The sequence below is a fragment of the Equus przewalskii genome, chromosome 15 (genome assembly GCF_037783145.1).
Source record: "Equus przewalskii isolate Varuska chromosome 15, EquPr2, whole genome shotgun sequence".
Taxonomy (NCBI): Eukaryota; Metazoa; Chordata; class Mammalia; order Perissodactyla; family Equidae; genus Equus; species Equus przewalskii.
The window spans coordinates 84,167,903-84,186,995 of record NC_091845.1 but is presented as its reverse complement, the minus strand read 5'-3'; the positions used below and the strand labels follow the sequence as shown (position 1 = coordinate 84,186,995).

Sequence of the window (19,093 nt, the reverse complement as noted above, 5' to 3'; positions counted from 1 at the left end):
CATAACGCAGATCCTGAGTGGTTTTGGAGCCCGGCCTCTTCTGCGCCCCTGGCTATACACCAGGTGTGGGCAGCTTCAGCAATCGGAGACAACTGGAGCTTCACTTTACTTTACGAGACCTCCATGGATCCTCTGCAGAAAATGTAGGCTAACTCTGCTTCAAAATCTTTCCAAATGCCAAGTGAAAAATTCTCTGGAAAACTGATTTTCGTTTCTTTCAGAACTGCCAACACCAGGCAACAGTTAACTCATCCCTCAGCCTGGGCACAACCTACCCTTTCTCCCAACCGAGATGTCTAACACAGGAGAAAAAGCTGTTTTCCATATAAGGCAAAGAGATGAAGTACAGAAATTAAAGGGGGACTTAGAGAACAGAGAGAGTTCTCAAAACCTGGCTATGACATTCCTTTATCGTCTGAAGAAGGAAGAAGAAATTAAGAAGTAGAATCTCTCTTGGGTGATGAAAGCAATGCAGATGAGAACGCAGCAACAGTAGAGGATTCAGACGTGAGTGTCAAACCTTTCACTCTACCTGTAGGACAAAAATTCCTGGAAATGCTATGGTAGGGAATAAGGAATTGTTGAAATAGATGCGGAAGTGCGGCAGCAATCCTGCCAAGATTAAACGCCATTCTACCATCGTCCCCCGCGCGGCACTTTAGGGTTACTGCAGGCCGTGCTGGGAAGAACCACTCCACAGAAGACGTCAGGCCCTGGGCTCTAACGACGTCTTCACTCTCATTGACGGGAGGAGCTCAATGACGCAAGCCATCCTTCTCTCTTTAGAGGCTGTCATTGCTCCTTACCTAGACATTCTTCATTTACAGTGTTTGAGTAAGTTGAATATCTTGATTTTGAAAGAAAAGAATGTGTGAGGAAGAGATATGTAAATAAAGTTACTGGCATTACACTGCTGCATTAGTTTAGGGTACAGTACATGTAATTTACTATTTTTCAGCTTTCTCCTTTCATTATATATTACTTTCCTGGTAAAAGAGGAGAATTTTGCTTTGTTGTTTTAATACTGAATAAATTTGTACATAAAGGAACCTAAATATTTAGAGGAGGCTATGGGGGCTGGCCCCATGGCCAAGTGGTTAAGCTCGCGCGTTCTGCTTTGGCGGCCCAGGGTTTCACTGGTTCGGATACTAGGAGCAGACATGGCACCACTCATCAAGCCAAGCTGAGGCGGCATCCCACATGTCACAACTAGAAGGACCCACAACTAAAATATGCAACTATGTACTGAGGGGCTTTGGGAATAAAAAGGAAAACAAAAATCTTTTTTCTTTTCCTGCTTTATCTCCCCAAACCCCCGCTGTACACAGTTGTATATCATAGTTGCAGGTCCTTCTAGTTGTGGGATGTGGGATGCCGCCTCAACGTGGCCTGACGAGCGATGCCATGTCCGCGCCCAGGATCTGAACCCTGGGCTGCCACAGTGGCGCAGGCGAACTTAACCACTTGGCCATGGAGCCAGCCCCCAAAAATCTTTAAAAAAAAAAAAGATGCAGCTATCTTTATCACTTACAGGGTGGAAGAAAGGAACAAATGAATAAATTAACAAACTAGTAGCACCAGGGTGGATGAACCCCAAATGGGTAAAAATGTTTCTATTCACTAAGTATCCTCAAACATGTTCCTTTAGTGGAATCTTGTAAATATGATTCTGAAGCAGATTAATAACAGATGCTATAAATTGATTTGTAGTAATATAAGAAAGTGTAGGAAAAATTAAACAACTATATTAAGCGACTTTGAGACAATTTGCAGAGTTTAATTTATACCCAAGGTCATATCTACTTACCTGGTACTACTGAAATAAAAGTGCAATTCTGGGAACACCATGTAATGTGTCAGCCTGGAGGCCTGAGAGGATAATGAAAGGTAAACCCAGAAAAAGACTGGAGGACTATTTTGTAAGACGATAAAATTTCACCAAAAAAAAATGTTTTTTTATTATTTATTTATGATGATGAAGATGAGGTCACCCAAATAATTCAAAAAATGTTTATGGGGTCCAGCCCGGTGGCACAGCAGTTAAGTTCGCACATTCCGCTTCCGCGGCCCAGGGTTCGCCGGTTTGGATCCCAGGTGCGGGCATGTCACCACATGCCAAGCCAGGCTGTGGCAGGCGTCCTACATATAAAGTAGAGGAAGATGGGCATGGATGTTAGCTCAAGGCCAGTCTTCCTCAGCAAAAAGAGGAGGATTGGCAGCAGATGTTAGCTCAGGGTTAATCTTCCTCAAAAAGAAAAAAAGAAAAAAATGTTTACAGTAATTTTTAAAATTCTCATAAAACATTTGGACCTAGAGAAAAATGTCTGTGGGATAAAAGAATATCTAGATTTAGAAATACTGCTAAGATCATCAAGTGAAACGAACATGAAGCCAATAGAAGCTTCCAATAATACTGTTTATTCCCTAATCCAGTTAAACGTAACTGTAAGCCCTTAGAGTTTTCTAAATTACTTCATTCAGCAAATATTTATTAATCATCTACCAAGCGCCATACAATGTATTAGGCACTAGAACTACAGAATCTAAAACATTATCTTTTCCCTCATAGAGACTGGTAATGAAAGACAAAGAGGAGCAGTATATATGATAAAAGGGACACTCCACCAAGAAGACACCACACATAAAAATATATGCACCCAACACAGGAGCACCGAAGTACATAAAGCAACTATTATGAAAACTAAAAGGAGATATTAACAAAAACACAATAATAGTAGGGGACCTTAACACCACACTTACATAAATAGATCACCCAGACAGAAAATCAACAAGGAAACAGTAGATTTAAATGAAAAACTAGATCAGATGGAGTTAATAGATATATATACAACACTCCATCCAAAAACAGCAGAATACATATTCTTCTCAAGTGCACATCAAACATTCTCAAGGACAGATGATATGTTGGGAAACAAGGCAAGCCTCAAAAAATTTAAGAAGATTGAAATCATATGAAGCACACTCTCCGACCATAAGGCTATGAAACTAGACATCAACTACAAGAAAAAAGCTGGGAAAGTAAGAAGTATGTGGAGACTGAAACAACATGTTACTGAACAACCAATGGATCACTGAAGAAATTAAACGAGAAATCAAAAAGTATCTGGAGGGGCTGGCCCCACGGCCAAGTGATTAAGTTCGTGCACTCCACTTCAGCAGCCCAGGGTTTCGCCCGTTTGGATCCTAGGCGCAGACATGGCACCATTCATCAGGCTATGCTGAGGCAGTGCATCCCACATAGCACAACCAGAAGGACCTACAACTAGAATATACAACTATGTACTGGGGGGCTTCAGGGAGAAAGAAAAGGAAAAAAAAAGAAATCTGGCAACAGATGTTAGTTCAGGTGCCAAAAAAAAAGAAGAAAAATATCTGGAGACAAATGATAATGAAAATACACCATACCGATTCATATGGGATGCAACAAAAGCAGTTTAAGAGGGAAATTCATAGCAATACAGGCCAACATTAACAAACAAGGAAAATCTCAAATAAGTACTCTTAAATTACACCTAACAGAATTAGAAAAAAGAGAACAAATAAAGCCCAAACTCAGCAGTAGGAGGGAAATAAAAAAATTAGAGCAGAAATAAGTGAAACTGAAACAACAACAACAAAAAACAGTAGAAAGGATCAATGAAACAAAGAACTGGTTCTTTGAGAAGATAAACAAAACTGACAAACCCCTAGACAGATTCACTAAGGAAAAAAAAGAGAAGGCTCAAATAAATAAAATTAGAAATGAAAGAAGAGAACTTACAATTGATATCACAGAAATACAAAGGATTCTAAGAGAATACCATGAAAAGCTATATGCCAACAAATTGGACACTCTAGAAGAGATGGATAAATGCTTAGACTCATACAACCTCCCAAAACTGAACCAAGAAGAAATAGAGAATCTGAATAGACCAACCACAAGTAAAGAGATTGAAACAGTCATCAAAAACATCCCAAAAAATAAAAGTCCAGGACCAGATGGCTTCTCTAGAGAATTCTACCAAACATTCAAAGAAGATTTAATACCTATCCCTCCTCAAACTATTCCAGAAAGTTGAGGGTGACGGGACACTTCCTAACAAATTCTAGAGGCCCACATACCCTGATAGCAAAGCCAGACAAGGACAACACAAAGAAGGAAAATTACAGGCCAATATCACTGATGAACACAGATGCAAAAATCCTCAAGAAAATGTTGGCAAACTGAATACAGCAATACATTAAAAACATCATACACCATGATCAAGAGGGATTTACACCAGGAATGCAGGGATGGTTCAACATCTGCAAAGTAATCAATGTGATACACCACATTAACAAAATGAGGAATAAAAACCACATGATCATCTCAGTAGACACAGAGAAAGCATTTAAAAAGATCCAACATCCGTTTACAACAAAAACTTTCAATAAAATGGGTATAGAAGGAAAATACCTCAACATAATAAAGGTCATATATGACAAACCCACAGCTAACATCATACTCAGTGGTGAAAAACTGAAAGCCATCCCTCTGAGAACAGGAACAGGACAACGGTGTCCACTCTCACCACTCTTATTCAACATAGTACTGAAGGCCAGAGCAATTGGGCAAGAAAAAGAAATAAACGGAGTCCAAATGGGCACTGAAAAAGTGAAACTCTCACTGTTTGCAGATTACATGATTTTATAAATACAAAACACTAAAGACTCCATCAAAAAACTATTAGAAATAATCAAGAACTACAGCAAAGTTGCAGGGTACAAAATCAACTTACAAAAATCACTTGCATTTCTATATTCTCATAATGAACTAACAGAAAGAGAACTCTAGAATATAATCCCATTTACAATCTCAACAAAAAGAATAAATGTAACCAAGGAGGTGAAACACCTATACAAAGAAAATTACAAGACATTATTGAAAGAAATCAATGATGACATAAAGAAATGGAAAGATATTCCACACACTTGGACTGGAAGAATAAATATAGTTAAAATGTCCACACTACCTAAAGCAATCTACAGATTCAATGCAATCCCTATCAGAATCCCAATGACATTCCTCATGGAAATAGAACAAAGAATCCTAAAATTCATATGGGGCAATAAAAGACCCTGAATAGCTAAAGCAATTCTGAGAAAAAAGAACAAAGCTGGAGGCATCACAATCTCTGACTTTAAAATACTACAAAGCTACAGTAATCAAAACAGCATGGTACTGGTACAAAAACAGACACACAGATCAATGGAACAGAGCTGAAAGCCCAGAAATAAAACCACACATCTACGGACAGCTAATCTTTGACAAAGGAGCTAAGAACATACAATGGAAAAAGTAAAGTCTCTTCAATAAATGCTGCTGGGAAAACTAGACAGCCATATGCAAAAGAATGAAAGTAGACCATTATCTCTTGCCATTCACAAAAATTAACTCAAAATAGATCAAAGACTTGAAGGTAAGACCTGAAACCATAGAACTCCTAGAAGAAAATATAGGCAGTACACTCTTTGACATTGGCCTTAGCAGGACCTTTTCGAACACCATGTCTACCGGACAAGGGAAACAAAAGAAAGAATAAACAAGTGGGACTTCATCAGACTAAAGAGCTTCTGCAAAGGAAAGGAAACCAGGAACAAAACGAAAAGATAACCCACTAACTGGGAGAAAATATTTGCAAATCATATATCCAACAAGGGGTTAATATCCAAAATATATAAAGAACTCTCATAATTAAACAATAAAAAAACAAGACACTCAATCAAAAAATGTACAGAGGATACAAACATTTTTTCCAAAGACAATATACCGACAGGCAATAAGCACATGAAAAGATGTTCAACATCACTAATCATAAGAGAAACGCAAATCAAAACTTCTCTAAGATATCACCTAACGCCCATTAGAATGGCTATAATCACCAAGACAAAAAGCAACAAATGTTAGGATGTGGAGAAAAGGGAGCCCTCATACACTGCTAGTGGGAATGCAAACTGGGGCAGCCACAATGGAAAACGGTATGGAGATTTATCGAAAAATTAAAAATAGAAATACCATATGACCCAGCTATCCAACTACTGGGTATTTATTCATAGAACTTGAAATCAACAATTCAGAGACTTATGCACTCCTATGTTCACTGCAGCATTATTCACAATAGCCAAGAAGTGGAAGCAACCCAAGCACCCATCGACTGATGATTGGATAAAGATGTGGTATATCCATACAATGGAATACTATTCAGCCAAAAATAAAAGACAAAATCATTCCATTCGCAACAACATGGATGGACCTTGAGGGTATTATGTTAAGTGAAATAAGGCAGACAGAGAAAGACAAACACCGTGCAATTTCACTCATATGTGGAGGATTAACAAACACAAGGATAAAGAGAACAGATTAGTGGTTACTAGAGAGGAAGGAGGTTGGAAGGTGGGCACAAGGGGTGAAGGGGCACATATGTATGGTGACTGACAACTAATGTACAACTGAAATTTCACAACATTATAAACTATTATTACCTCAATAAAAACAAAATGTACATGCAACAAATGAAACCATAAAAATATCCAAAGGAGTAAAGAAACACACGGTATAATCCTGAAAACCAGTAAAAGAGTTTATCATTACAGCAAAGCCAGAAAACGTAAGATACTGATCGCTTTGTCTGCAAAAGATTCCATAAATCAAGTTGAAAAAAGATGATATACTGCAAAAGTCATTGTTAACATCTGTGTTGACAGAAATGTACTACACAAATACATCTTACTAATCAATAAAAACTTAAGAAAATAGGGGCCGGCCCAGTGGCGCAGTGGTTAAGTGGGAATGTTCCGCTTGGGCAGCCCGGGGTTCGCTGGTTTGGATCCCGGGTGCGGACGTGGCACCACATGGCAAGGCATGCTGTGGCAGGCGTCCCACGTATAAAGTAGAGGAAGATGGGCACAATGTTAGCTCAGTGCCAGGCTTCCTCAAGCTAAAAAAAGGAGGATTGGCAGCAGATGTTAGCTCAGGGCTAATCTTCCTCAAAAAAAACAAGAAAATAGAAAAAATATATATATAAGGGTCTGTTTCATTAATCAGAAATACATCAGACAAAGTGTATGAATTTTATTTTCCACTTTGTCCTTTGTATTTCAGAATAATAACAACAATAAAAAAAAAACGTCCTGAGCCGGCTCGGTGGCGCAGCGGTTAAGTTCGCACGTTCCACTTCTTGGCAGCCCAGGATTCGCCGCTTCGGATCCCAGGTGCGGACATGGCACTATTTGGCACGCCATGCTGTGGTAGGCATCCCACATATAAAGTAGAGGAAGATGGGCATGGATGTCAGCTCAGGGCCAGGCTTCCTCAGTAAAAAGAGGAAGACTGGCAGATGTTAGCTCAGGGCTGATCTTTCTCAAAAAAAAAAAAAAAGCCCTTAAATTTGGCAGCCCAAAGAAATAAATAAAGTAAATTGGCTATTCAAAGAAATTGTTGACTTAGCATTAAAACCACATGATAGAAATATCTTGAACTACAATGACAATGAACAGATTTCTGATAACTAATCTGTATTTGGTTATAAACATAGAAACTTGCGCAGTTCTGAAAAGTTCTATTTTAAGTGATTATATATTTTTACAAATTTTTTTTAAAATGTCATACTTCCCACTGGGATGCCAATTCAAGTCTTCTGAAAACTCTCTGCCTCAAAATGCTACAAAGTCACTTTTCTAATTAAAAGATTTAATATAACCTTAATTCATTTACCCATGAGCCCTTTTTTAACTTCAAATACTCATCAAAAACTAGTATTTCCAAACAATTATATTTTATCACAGTAAAGAACAGCATTGTAAAAAGATAAACAAAATAACATTGTTTTGCTTTTCCTCTAAAGAGCTGTGTTTTTCAGAGGATAAGTTCTCGTCAGTGTGAGTAAAAGTGATTGTTTTCAGAATAATCAGCTGGCGTGTAATCAACAGTCGTTCCTACTGGTCTTCTGGACATCCCACGTATCCAAATACTGATTCTGAGCTGGGTTTTGCTGCATCTTTTCAGGGCAAGACAGATTTAAAGGGGTCAAATGTGCTTCTCTTGACAGAAGATAAAAAAATTAAAACAGTGCCCTCTTTATTGAAGAACGTTACAAACAACGCAATTTCCTACCCTCCAAAAACTGCTGATTGCATTTCTGCTGTCTTATTGGCTATCCTGGAGTCACAAAACACTTGGGATAGTTCCTATAGAGAAAATCTGTCATTTTCTTTATTGTAGCACACAACTTTCACTTCATCATTTACTTTTAAGGAAGAAATAAGAGAAGTCTAGATTTGTTTAATTACAGTACAATATTCATCTTCAAACAAAATCTAAAGAATTACAAAAAGTAAACCCTAAATACCCACCACCATTAATCATTTGCAATATCTTGACAAAATTTTATTTCTTACTTCCTTTCTCTTCTGTTGTCACCAATGGAAAGGGTTCCTTTCTCCAAGGAAAGCTTTGTAAAACAGAGCCAATTTGCATTTGTCTGAGATAATCTGGGTATCACTTTGGAGAGAAGGCATGGGAAAAAAATAACCTTCAACTACCTCCAATTGCAGCATTCTGCATGGTGCTCAATTAAGCTTTTCGAATACTCAAGCCCAGGATACTACATCAGGAATAAGGAAATGAGTTATTTTCCTATTTTCCTAATTTTCTATGAAGTTACTGCATTCGTACAAAATTGTGGATATATACGAATGAACAACTATTGGTTATCTACAAAGAGCTATTTATCTGCAATTCAGAAAAAAAGTACTATACATATATTGTAAATGATTAGGTTCCATAACATACCTAAATATAAAACCTTAGATAGTCATCAATTTGGAAGCCCAGAAAAGACAAGCATAGATTTCTGACCTGAAGATTATAGGTAATAAAGCTAAGAGCCTCTCTACCAGTGACCACCTGTAGAAAGGCAATTCTCTTCGGGATGAAATTCCAGTTGTTTTTCCAGTAACCATGATGATTTTACCCTTATCCATTCACACTACCTTAACTGGTGATCCATAATTCTTTTTCTTGTGTATTTAAGAAACTCACACTTTATACATTACACAGTGGCATGACTAAACTGTCCTTTATAAGCAAATTTGAAATTTTACAGCTCAACTGACACAGAGTTACTATATCACAATTTGACTTTCCAGCCAATAATTTAGTTTCTGAAAGATCGGTGTGATGGTTAACTTTATGTGTCAACTTGACAGGGCTAAGAGATGCCCATAGAGCTCACAAACCATTATTTTGGGATGTATCTGAGAGAGTCTCTGGAAGAAATTGGCATGTAACTCAGCAGACTGAGTAAAGAAGATCCACCTCATCAACGTGGGCAGGCGTCATCCAACTAGCTGAGCGCCCAGAGATCATGAAGGGTGAAGGGGGGGCGAATTCCCTCTCTCTCTGACATCCATCATCTCCTGCCCTCAGACCTCAGAGCTCCTGGTTCTCGGCCTCTGGACTCCAGGACCTACACCACTGGCTCCCCTGGTTCTCAGGCCTTCAGACTTGGACTAACCACAGGCTTTCCTGGGTCTCCAGCTTGCAGACAGCAGATTATGGGACTTCTTGGCCTGATACAGTCAGCATCTTTGCCATCTTTACCCTTTTATTTTAACCAATGCTAAAAAGTGTAAAATATCAATGGCTAACACCTACTGCCTACTTACTGTGTGCAAGGCACTGTTTGATAAGCATTTAACACTGATTATTTCATTTGACCCTCATAACAATCCTATGATCTAGGGAATATGATAGTTCCTATTTTATAGGTAAAGAAATTGAGACACACAGAGGTGAAACAACTTGCCCAAGATCACACTGCTAATAAATGATAAAGATGGGACTCAAATGCACGTGGCCTGTTTCCAGACCCTGATTAAAATCAATGTGTCTCCTCTGCAAACTGATGTCTCACAAATTTAATACAACTGAGACAAAGACAGAAAGCATTAGGAACGACTGAGTAAGGAACCTTTAGCCTTAAATGGCTATAATATACTCTGTTGCTTATTTGTGAAGGAAAAAAGAATGAAGTTAAAGAACATGTACAACAGACTAGAACCTTATCCACTAAGACTATGTCTACATGATAAGGTATAACAATGGGAAATTTTTTAACATTTTCCTATCTGAGATGAGAGAATCCTCAACTTAAACATTTTCACATGTACACGTTTTTAAAGAATGCATTATACAAAAAAGCAAAAGGCTTACTACTATACTACATAGTTTGATTTAAAAAGCTTTATTGCTCTCCTACTATGCACTATGATACAAATTAGACATACAAATATAATTAAAACATGACCTCTAAACACAGTAAGCTCAATATATGTGAAATATATAGAGAATAAAAAATAATAATGTGATAAAGAGCAGTAAAGGAGGTATTTACAAAGTGGAAGGGTGGCACTCGAGCTGGAATGCTTGCTCTGCCAGAAAGAGGGTAGGAGGAAAAGTAAGGAATCCAGAGGAACAGACACCCTCAGCTGGCACTTAAATGATGAAACAGTCAGAAATACAGATGGTACAGGTCATCATGGACAGAGATCTTAAACAGAGAAAACAGTATGTAAAGGCACAAAGGTGCAGTCAGCACGGCACAGCAAGCTGAGAGACTTCACGTAGTGGAACGGCTGCAGCATGAAGTGAAAAGAGATGAGCTGGAGCAACAGCTACACCATAAAACTCCACTAGAAGAGCTGAGATTCACGACGACAATCCACTAACAGGACAGGAGGACTAACAAGCCTACCTACTCATTCCTGAACTGTGTTTTCACCCTCAAAAACAAATATTCAGTGACACTATTTCCCTGAAACTTGTGGTGAACCACCTCCCATCCTCACCTGAAAAAGAAAGTTATTAAAAATAAAAGGTATTCTAGTTTCTAGTTACCCAAGACGGGACTGAGCCAAAAATTACATAACTTGATAGTGCAACAAACCTCGGAATCAGCAGATTTAGGTTTACTTTTAATTTCTTAGTGGCAAGAAGTTAATGAAATATTACAATAACACTTCATTTTTGTTGGAACAATCTACAATTATTGTACTTTAGTTCTGGATCAAATCTCATAATGGTTTAAATTTGAACTACTATAAAAGACAACTCTGAAGAGCAGGAAATCTACTACACTTGACTTCAAGCTCTAATTTATTTCCCATCTAAAGGCAATTGAGTTTAGATTTGGAACTAATATGCAATAGTAGCAATACCTATCATTTACAAAGTGCCCTACATTTTCAAAGCCCTGTACAGTTATTATCTTATAACTTTAATAAGCTTATTATGGAGGTGTCATTTCTTTCATGAAAAGAAAGGAACAGAGACAAACTTCGGGCACAGCAGGAGTGAGGGCAGCCTTTCCTACTGAGCAAGCAGATCACCTAAGATCAAGTGATGGAAACTACATGGAATAATATCCCACGTCTATTCTCTAAGACACATGCCAGATACTCTATGACACTCAGGTCTGAGGCAGTCCAGTAAAAGTAATATCCAGGCTTATTTTACACAGGACTCAGTGTGGCTCTTCTGCCTAGGCCAATCCAAAAACAGATTTGTAAAGACTTATATTAAAGTATCAAAAAACCATACCTTTAGAGCAGCACTGACAATCATGAGGCAGGTCCTACGGCAAAGTTTATTTTACTATCTGAAATGCCAGCTTAACCCACTCCAGGGAGACAAACCTTACACAGGTGACAGAGTCAGCTTATTACAAAAGAAAGGGCCGAGTGTCAACATAGCTACGGATACAGGTGTAGTACTGACAGTGGAGGGTGAAGGCGTCAAAGTAAAGGCTAACATTTCCACTCCTAGATTAGACCAGCAAGATTACACTATTAAACCACAGTTCAAGATGCCCAACAACCATCAGTAATTATTTATAGCCTAGTCAATTTGTTTGTTTAGAGTGAGTTTTGTAGCAATGAAAAAGACTCAAGTAAACCCATTCCTGTCTTTCCTGCCTTCACTATCTCCTCATTCGCCTTTTGTCCTCACTCCTTTCTTTCTCTAATCTGAATGAATTGCGTAAACTTTCTTAAATCCTTTCTGCAATAAGGGAGAATTTAAGTTAGCTAACTAAACAAATAGCAACACAAAAATGAAAAAAGCAAACATTACCTTTACATCAAAATTACAATCAAGTCTTCTAATTAATACGATGAAAGTGCCAGATGAATTGTCTCTCAGTGGTGGAGGCACTATGGGTTCACAGGCATTCTCTGGTTTTGAGTTAATCAAAAAACCCTGAAAAAGAATTGGCAATAAGTTTTTTCTCTGTTAAACTCAAAAAATCGATTCAACTTACTTCTACAAACATCTTTTGACTTTGCTTCCTGTGTTTTGCATTGTGCTAGATGAATTATCTGGCAACTACAACAGTTCCTACCCTCCAAGTGCTCACAATCCCAGAACTTCTAAAGTAGTATTTGGTTTCATAAATGTTTAGCTTTTTTAAGTAACTTCCATTTTTACTATTAAAATCTTTTTAAAAGTCACACATAAGTCCATCACCCCAAGACAACCACTGTTGGCATGCTGGTATATTTTCCAACAATGATTAACATTTCTAAACCAAGCAAATACTTTTCTAAATTAACTTTTAAATTTCTTTCATGTTATTAACAATGAAAATGCATAGCATTTCTAGGAATTTATTCCATAGAAACACTAGCCTGAGTATATAAAGGTAAATGTAGATCGATGTTCCCACTACACTGTTTTTAATAACAAAAACTGGAAATCATGCACATCAATAAGGCAGCCATTTAAAAAATTATAGTATATTCATACAATAGAAAAATAATGGAGCCACTAAAAGATCTAAGTAAATCTATAAGCACTAAATTGAAAAGATGTCCACAAGATAACTATTAATTTAAAAAGAAAATAGTAAGTTGCTTTCCCAGAAATACAGGACAGTTTGACATCAGAAAATGTATTAATATAAAAGGTTATATCCATAGATTAAAACGGAAAAGCCAAATGATTCTCTCAACGGATGTAAAACACTGAATAAACACATAAAAAGATGATCAACTTCATTAAATTCATTTATAAGCAGAAATGAGCAATTAAAGCTATGACACAGTGCCTTGACAACAGTCCTGTATGGTGTGTGAATTGGTCCTACCAACCACCTCTTCCACGGGATCTGGCGATTTCTCCTGCCTTCTGTTGCATTGCTTGGCTTGTGAAAGGGAATGCTTTTGCACATGTTTCAGGAACAAAATGCAGCACACTTTCATGCACTCCTAGAATGGCTCCCCTTCTTGACTCCATAAAGCACTTGGTTTTCACTTTGCAGGGAAACAGAACTTGTATCCTTCCAATAATGAATATTTCACTCATGTTAAGGCACCTTGCTGCCTTTTCTGTGCCTTTCTACACACTAACTTTCTGCTTTAATGCCAGATCACATACAGTAGTCCTCCCTTATCTGCAGTTTCATTTTCCGCAGTTTCAGACACCTATGGTCAACCATGGTCAGAAAATATTAAATGGAAAATTCCAGAAATAAACTTATAAGTTTTAAATTGTGCACCACTCTGAGTAGCATGATGAAATCTTGTGTGGTCCTGCTCTGTCCTGCTTAGGATGTGAACCATCCCTTTGTCCAACATATTTACACCGTATGCGCCACCTGCTACTGACCCGTTAGTCACTTAGTAGCCAGCTCATTATCAGATCTACTGTGGAGATATCTCAGCACTGGTGTTCAAGTAATTCTTATTTTACTTAATAATGACCCCAAAGTGCAAGAGTAGTAATGCTGGCAATTCAGATATGCCAAAGAGAAGCCAATAAAGTGCTTCATGTAAAAAGGTAAAAGTTCTTGAAAAAAATCATATGCTGAGGTTGTTAAGGTCTACAGCAATTTTTATTACAGTATATTGTCATAATTGTTCCATTTTATTAGTAGTTAGTATTGTTACTCTCTTACTGTGCCTAATTTATAAGTTAAACTTTACATAAGTATGTACGTATAGGAAAAAACATAGTATACAGGGTTCGGTACTATCGGCAGTTTCAGGCATCCCCTGGGAGTCTGGGAACACATCCCCTACAGACAAGGGGGTACTATTGCAGTGCAGTTCTTTTCACGATACTTATAACAGCAATTAAAACAACCTATGCCATACCAACAAGGCATAGAACTCAAGTGAAGTGAAGACAATAGGAACAGCTATGGCCAAATTTCCATGTCTGGGTGATGACAACTCCATCATGACTGCCACCTGGCGGACAGCAATTGAGAAACACATCCCAAGTTCAGAGATATTAAAACATGGAGTAATAAAATGCATCTTAGAATCAATAAATTTATAGTATGTACCGACACAAAAAAGGGTCCACAAGTGGAACTGCAAGAGTGTTTGCTTCTTAATCATTTCTGTATTGCTGGATCTGCTATGAGAGGCATGTGTTATTCTTAAACATGAGAAAATTTATAAAAATCAAATACACATAAGTAAAAGTCCAAAAACCAATCTATTCTTATTAATAGAAAACTGACTGAACCCTGCAAAAAAAACAGGTCTTAGATAATTAAATATTATCTTTCCTGTGGATGTTAAAATGAATAACTTGCTAAAACAGCTTACAAATTCCTATCCTTCCCTCAGATGTGAGTCACTTAAAACTAAGTGCAAATTTACTTTGTTTCATCCACAAAGTCTACAAGGTATCATAACAGGCTTTGTCAATTAACTTGGCAAAACTCTCTGGTCCTTTAAGTAAGATGGGCCAAGAAGGTGCTGCCTTAAGCCAGGACCACATGCCTAACGTCACCCTCCAGGGTCAATATCTTCTTATTAAAAGGATGCTTGCTCTGCGATCAAGGATCGTCCTCATCCGTATCTTCTGACAGGGGCACTTTATGACAATATGTAGGAAGCCCAAGAAAACCACCAATGCTAGGAGACTAAGAAACTGGATGCCCACCTTTCTTCTCTGTGTTGTAATTCTCTGATGATTAAACAAGGATGCTGGTCAAAAATAGTGCATGCAGACCGGCACCTCAGTATCATCAAAGTATAAAGGAACAGGTTTATGATATATAAATGTGTTGATTTTTTTAAAAGATTTTATGACTATATATAAAGTGCACAAAATATAACTTTTCAGCTTGATGAGTTTTCACAAACTGAAGATAGCTGTATCAGGAGATGGAAGATTAACGGCAATCCAGAAGTTCCCTTCATCTTCCCCACCAGTCACCAGTGTCACTACATGGACTCCTAACAAATTAGTTTTGCGCAGTTTTACACTTGACAGAAACAGAATCGTGCAGCATAGTAAATGCTCTTTTAGACTTCTTTCTCTCAGTACTCTGTGAGATTCATCCTACTGCTGAGCAACCACACTGCTGAGATATACTTGGCAGATCTTTCATTTTCATTTCTACCTAGTATTACATCGTGTGAATATACCAAAATTTATTCTACTGTTGATGAGCACTTGGGTAATTTCTAGTTAGGGGCAACTACGAACAGTGCTGTCATAAGCATCCCAGTACTGTCTTCATGCAGACGTGCCCACATCTGCCAAGCACGTGCATGGGAGCAGGACCACAGGACATCAGGCTTCAGTAAACATCACCAAGCAGTTTTCCAGATTGGTTTGGGTCACGACTTTAACTGGAATATTCAAATAAGCCAAACATAAAAATCACACTGAATATAATTTTGCTTTAATACTTCAGAAGGTATTTAGAACTGCAATATTTCAGGGTAAATGTTATGGAAAAATTACTTTTGCTGATAAATTACACTGGTTAATAAAGTTATAAAGAGAGAGATAATTCGATAAAGCAGTTTTGTTTAAAAGACTGTTTCAGACTGAAAAGAGCCTTAGACTTTCCTTTCCTTCAGCCTGCACTGAATAGGAAACTATCTAGTGAGCAAAACTGAGGAGAGTATATGCAATGATAATGTCAACAAAAATGCTGAAAGCAAGGCAGCAGTACATCTTTCCCTTTGTAGGAGTATAAAGGTAAAGGCAGGAAGAGAGGAAGGGGAGTGTGAGCTGCTTTGTTTGTGAATACCTGAAGTTATGAACTAATAACTGCAGTGACAGCAAGCAGTTAACACTTGTTGAGCTATGGCACACAGCACTGTGTCAGGCACCATGCCCTCTAAGTATTCCAATTGAGTCAATCTTTGCAGTAATCCTATGAGGTAACCACTATTATTATCATTCCCATGTTAAAGATGAGGAAACTAAGTCTCAAAAAGGAGAAGTAACTTGCCCAAGGTTACACAGAGCAGGCAAGCAATCGCAGGAAGCCTGACTCCAGAGTCTGTTCTCAACTGCTACGCTATACCGCCTCCACAAGACGAGAACTAGGTCAAGAACAAAACCAGCAACAAGAAGATGAACGGCCACTGACAAAAGCGAACAAACCAAAATGTCAGTCTAAAAGGCAATTAAGACTGATTTCAAAATCTGCTACAAGCACTTCAAATGATGAAGATGTCAACAGAATCTTTCTGACATAATCTTTACATCCAAACACAGACCCAGAAGACTTCATCAGCTAACGTTTTCCTAATGAGAGACGGATGAATTTATTGACATCAACGCTTTCTAGAATATTAAAAATATCCACTGCCCTTTTCTCTAATTCTTTAGTAGATCATTCTTCCAAAATCTACTAGTAACTTGCAAACACAGGGCAACTGTGATTCCTTTTTCACAAAGAGCTGGAGATTACTCTCCTCTTGCACAGCCAGACACACTTTCACCATTACTCATATCCTATTCTTTCATGTTCCTTTAACACTATGCTCTCAGTACGCTGGTCTCATTTCATGAGGGATCTGTTTAAGCACTAGCATGGATGAGGCAAGACTGAGTCCCCACCCAAGCAATCAAGATCCAGAAAGAACTATCTCCAATAAGATAGGAGAAAACAAAGTCTAAGCAGTACGTGGTACAACCGCACAGAACAGAACAAATCCTTCTAACTATGGGATTCAGTAACAGAAAAAGTGGCATTGCCTTGGTTCTTAAACTATACTGTACTTCAGTTTGGCCAAAACCTGAACATATTGCTGTAAGTGGTCTGACCAATATAACACGGAGGAACTATCGCTCTTTAACCTGTTCTACAGATTATACTTATATTGCTGCACTATAAAACCAAAAACCACAGTTGTTTCAACAAACTTTTGACATATATTGCTGCTAAGCTAGATTTCTCCTCTTTTCAGTGCCTATCTTTTAAGACTCAAGGGCAAAACATTAGCATATGAACCACTCTAAGCTTCACGCCGTCTGCAATGTGACAGCACACCTTCCACGCCTTTCTGCACATCACCGAGGAAAGCACTGAGTAAGGCAGAAATTTAAGGGCTATATACTAAAAGTTAAGCCCTTAACTGGATTAAAAGAAAAGGCTTTTAAAAACTCCTCACAGATTAGATATTACATTCGTAGCATTATTCAGAATAGTAACTGAATATCTTTCATCTCAAAGTTACATCTCACCATGTATACTCTGCTAGAATTCTCCCCAATAACCTTTTTTGGTTACACATTTTATCAATGAGTTAGATTTTAGATTTTAATAAAATCTGATTAAAAGATATCCAAAAGTACAATAAGCTCATTAATAACTAAAAACATTTAAAAAATACTTAACATCACTAAGTAATATTGTTTAGAACAACTACATACTATTTAAAACATATTTCTGAAAAAGTTCAAAAAGCATTAGAAACAAAATTTGGCTCATATTAAAATTCTAAGAACATCAAAGCTTTAAAAAAAAAAAGTCCCAGATTACTATACTGGCTTATCAATTGCACTAAGATTAAAAACAAACCAGGGGCCAGCCCTGTGGCCAAGTGGTTAAGTTTGCACACTCCACTGTGGCGGCCCAGGGTTTCGCCGGTTCTGATCCTGGGCGTGGACATGGCGTCACGCGTCAGGCCATGCTGTGGTGGCATCCCACATGCCACAACCAGAAGGACCTACAACTAAAATCTACAACTATGTACTGGGGGGCTTTGGGGAGAAGAAGAAAAAGAAAGAAAGAAAAAAAAGAAGATTGGCAACAGATGGTAGCTCAGGGACCAATCTTAAAAAAAAAGGAAAAAAATAGCATGATGATTTATACAATGTTGATATGCAGCTCTGAAATCACCCATCTTAATAATTTCCTCAAATGAGAATTTTTGAGTGATTTGTCTTAAAAGGACTTGATAATTAGCATGTGTTGATTACCCACTGGATGCTAAGTTGAATTTCCACTTCCCAGCCGTGATGGAACAACAGGGGCTACTTTCAGCCTCATGCTTTAAATAAGTGGAAAACCAAACAAAAGACATGAACCATGAGCTTCCAAACAATGGACAATAGATAGCACAGGACAGTGATTCCTGAGAAGAGAGAAACAAACGAGATGAGACCTACAAATACCTCAGCTCCCTGCCTGGAGAGATTCCAGGCCTCAGCACAGGGCAGGGGAACCCAACAGAGTCTGGTGGTCTCAATGAGTTGAGGAGACAGAGTTCAAAGTTTGAGGACGCCACAGCAGTCAGATTTCTGTGGGGCAAAGTATTAGGGAAGAGAGAGCCACAAAGAGAGAGGGCTCCAGATACACACAGAGGCATCCACTTGAGTCCTTTGCTGAGCAGTAATCTGCGCATGTGTGTAAGGGACCAACATGATGAAAGAACCATCAGAAAGGAGGAAATAGCACAAGTCCTGGAGCTCACACGGGGCAGGAACAGTTCATGTTCCCAGCAGCCTGAGGGGGAAAACCTCCTAAGACAGAGCATCAAATGCAGCCCTCAGGGGCCGGCCTGGTGGTGCAGCCGTTAAATTTGCACGTTCTGCTTTGGAGGCCCAGAGTTCACCGGTTCAGATCCCGGGTGCAGACATGGCACAGCTTGGCAAGCCATGCTGTGACAGGCATCCCACATATAAAGTAGAGGAAGATGGGCACAGATGTGAGATCAGGGCCAGTCTTCCTCAGCAAAAAGAGGATTGGCAGCAGATGTTAGCTCAGGGCTAATCTTCCTCAAAAAGAAAAAAGTC

At 38.3% G+C, this 19,093-nt stretch overlaps 1 protein-coding gene across 7 annotated transcripts in view; it reads right to left on the bottom strand.

The window, feature by feature from the left end:
- RNF13 (ring finger protein 13) overlaps positions 1-19,093 on the bottom strand; it is a 158,437-nt gene that overhangs the window by 84,259 nt on the left and 55,085 nt on the right. For 4 of the 7 annotated variants that reach the window (XM_070576316.1, XM_070576321.1, XM_070576317.1 and 1 more), the window contains exon 4: positions 12,170-12,295. The exons of the other annotated variants lie outside the window; for them this stretch is intronic. In XM_070576316.1, the coding sequence (XP_070432417.1) occupies positions 12,170-12,295 (126 nt within the window). The remainder of the gene's footprint in view (positions 1-12,169; positions 12,296-19,093) is intronic. 7 annotated transcript variants of the gene reach the window in all.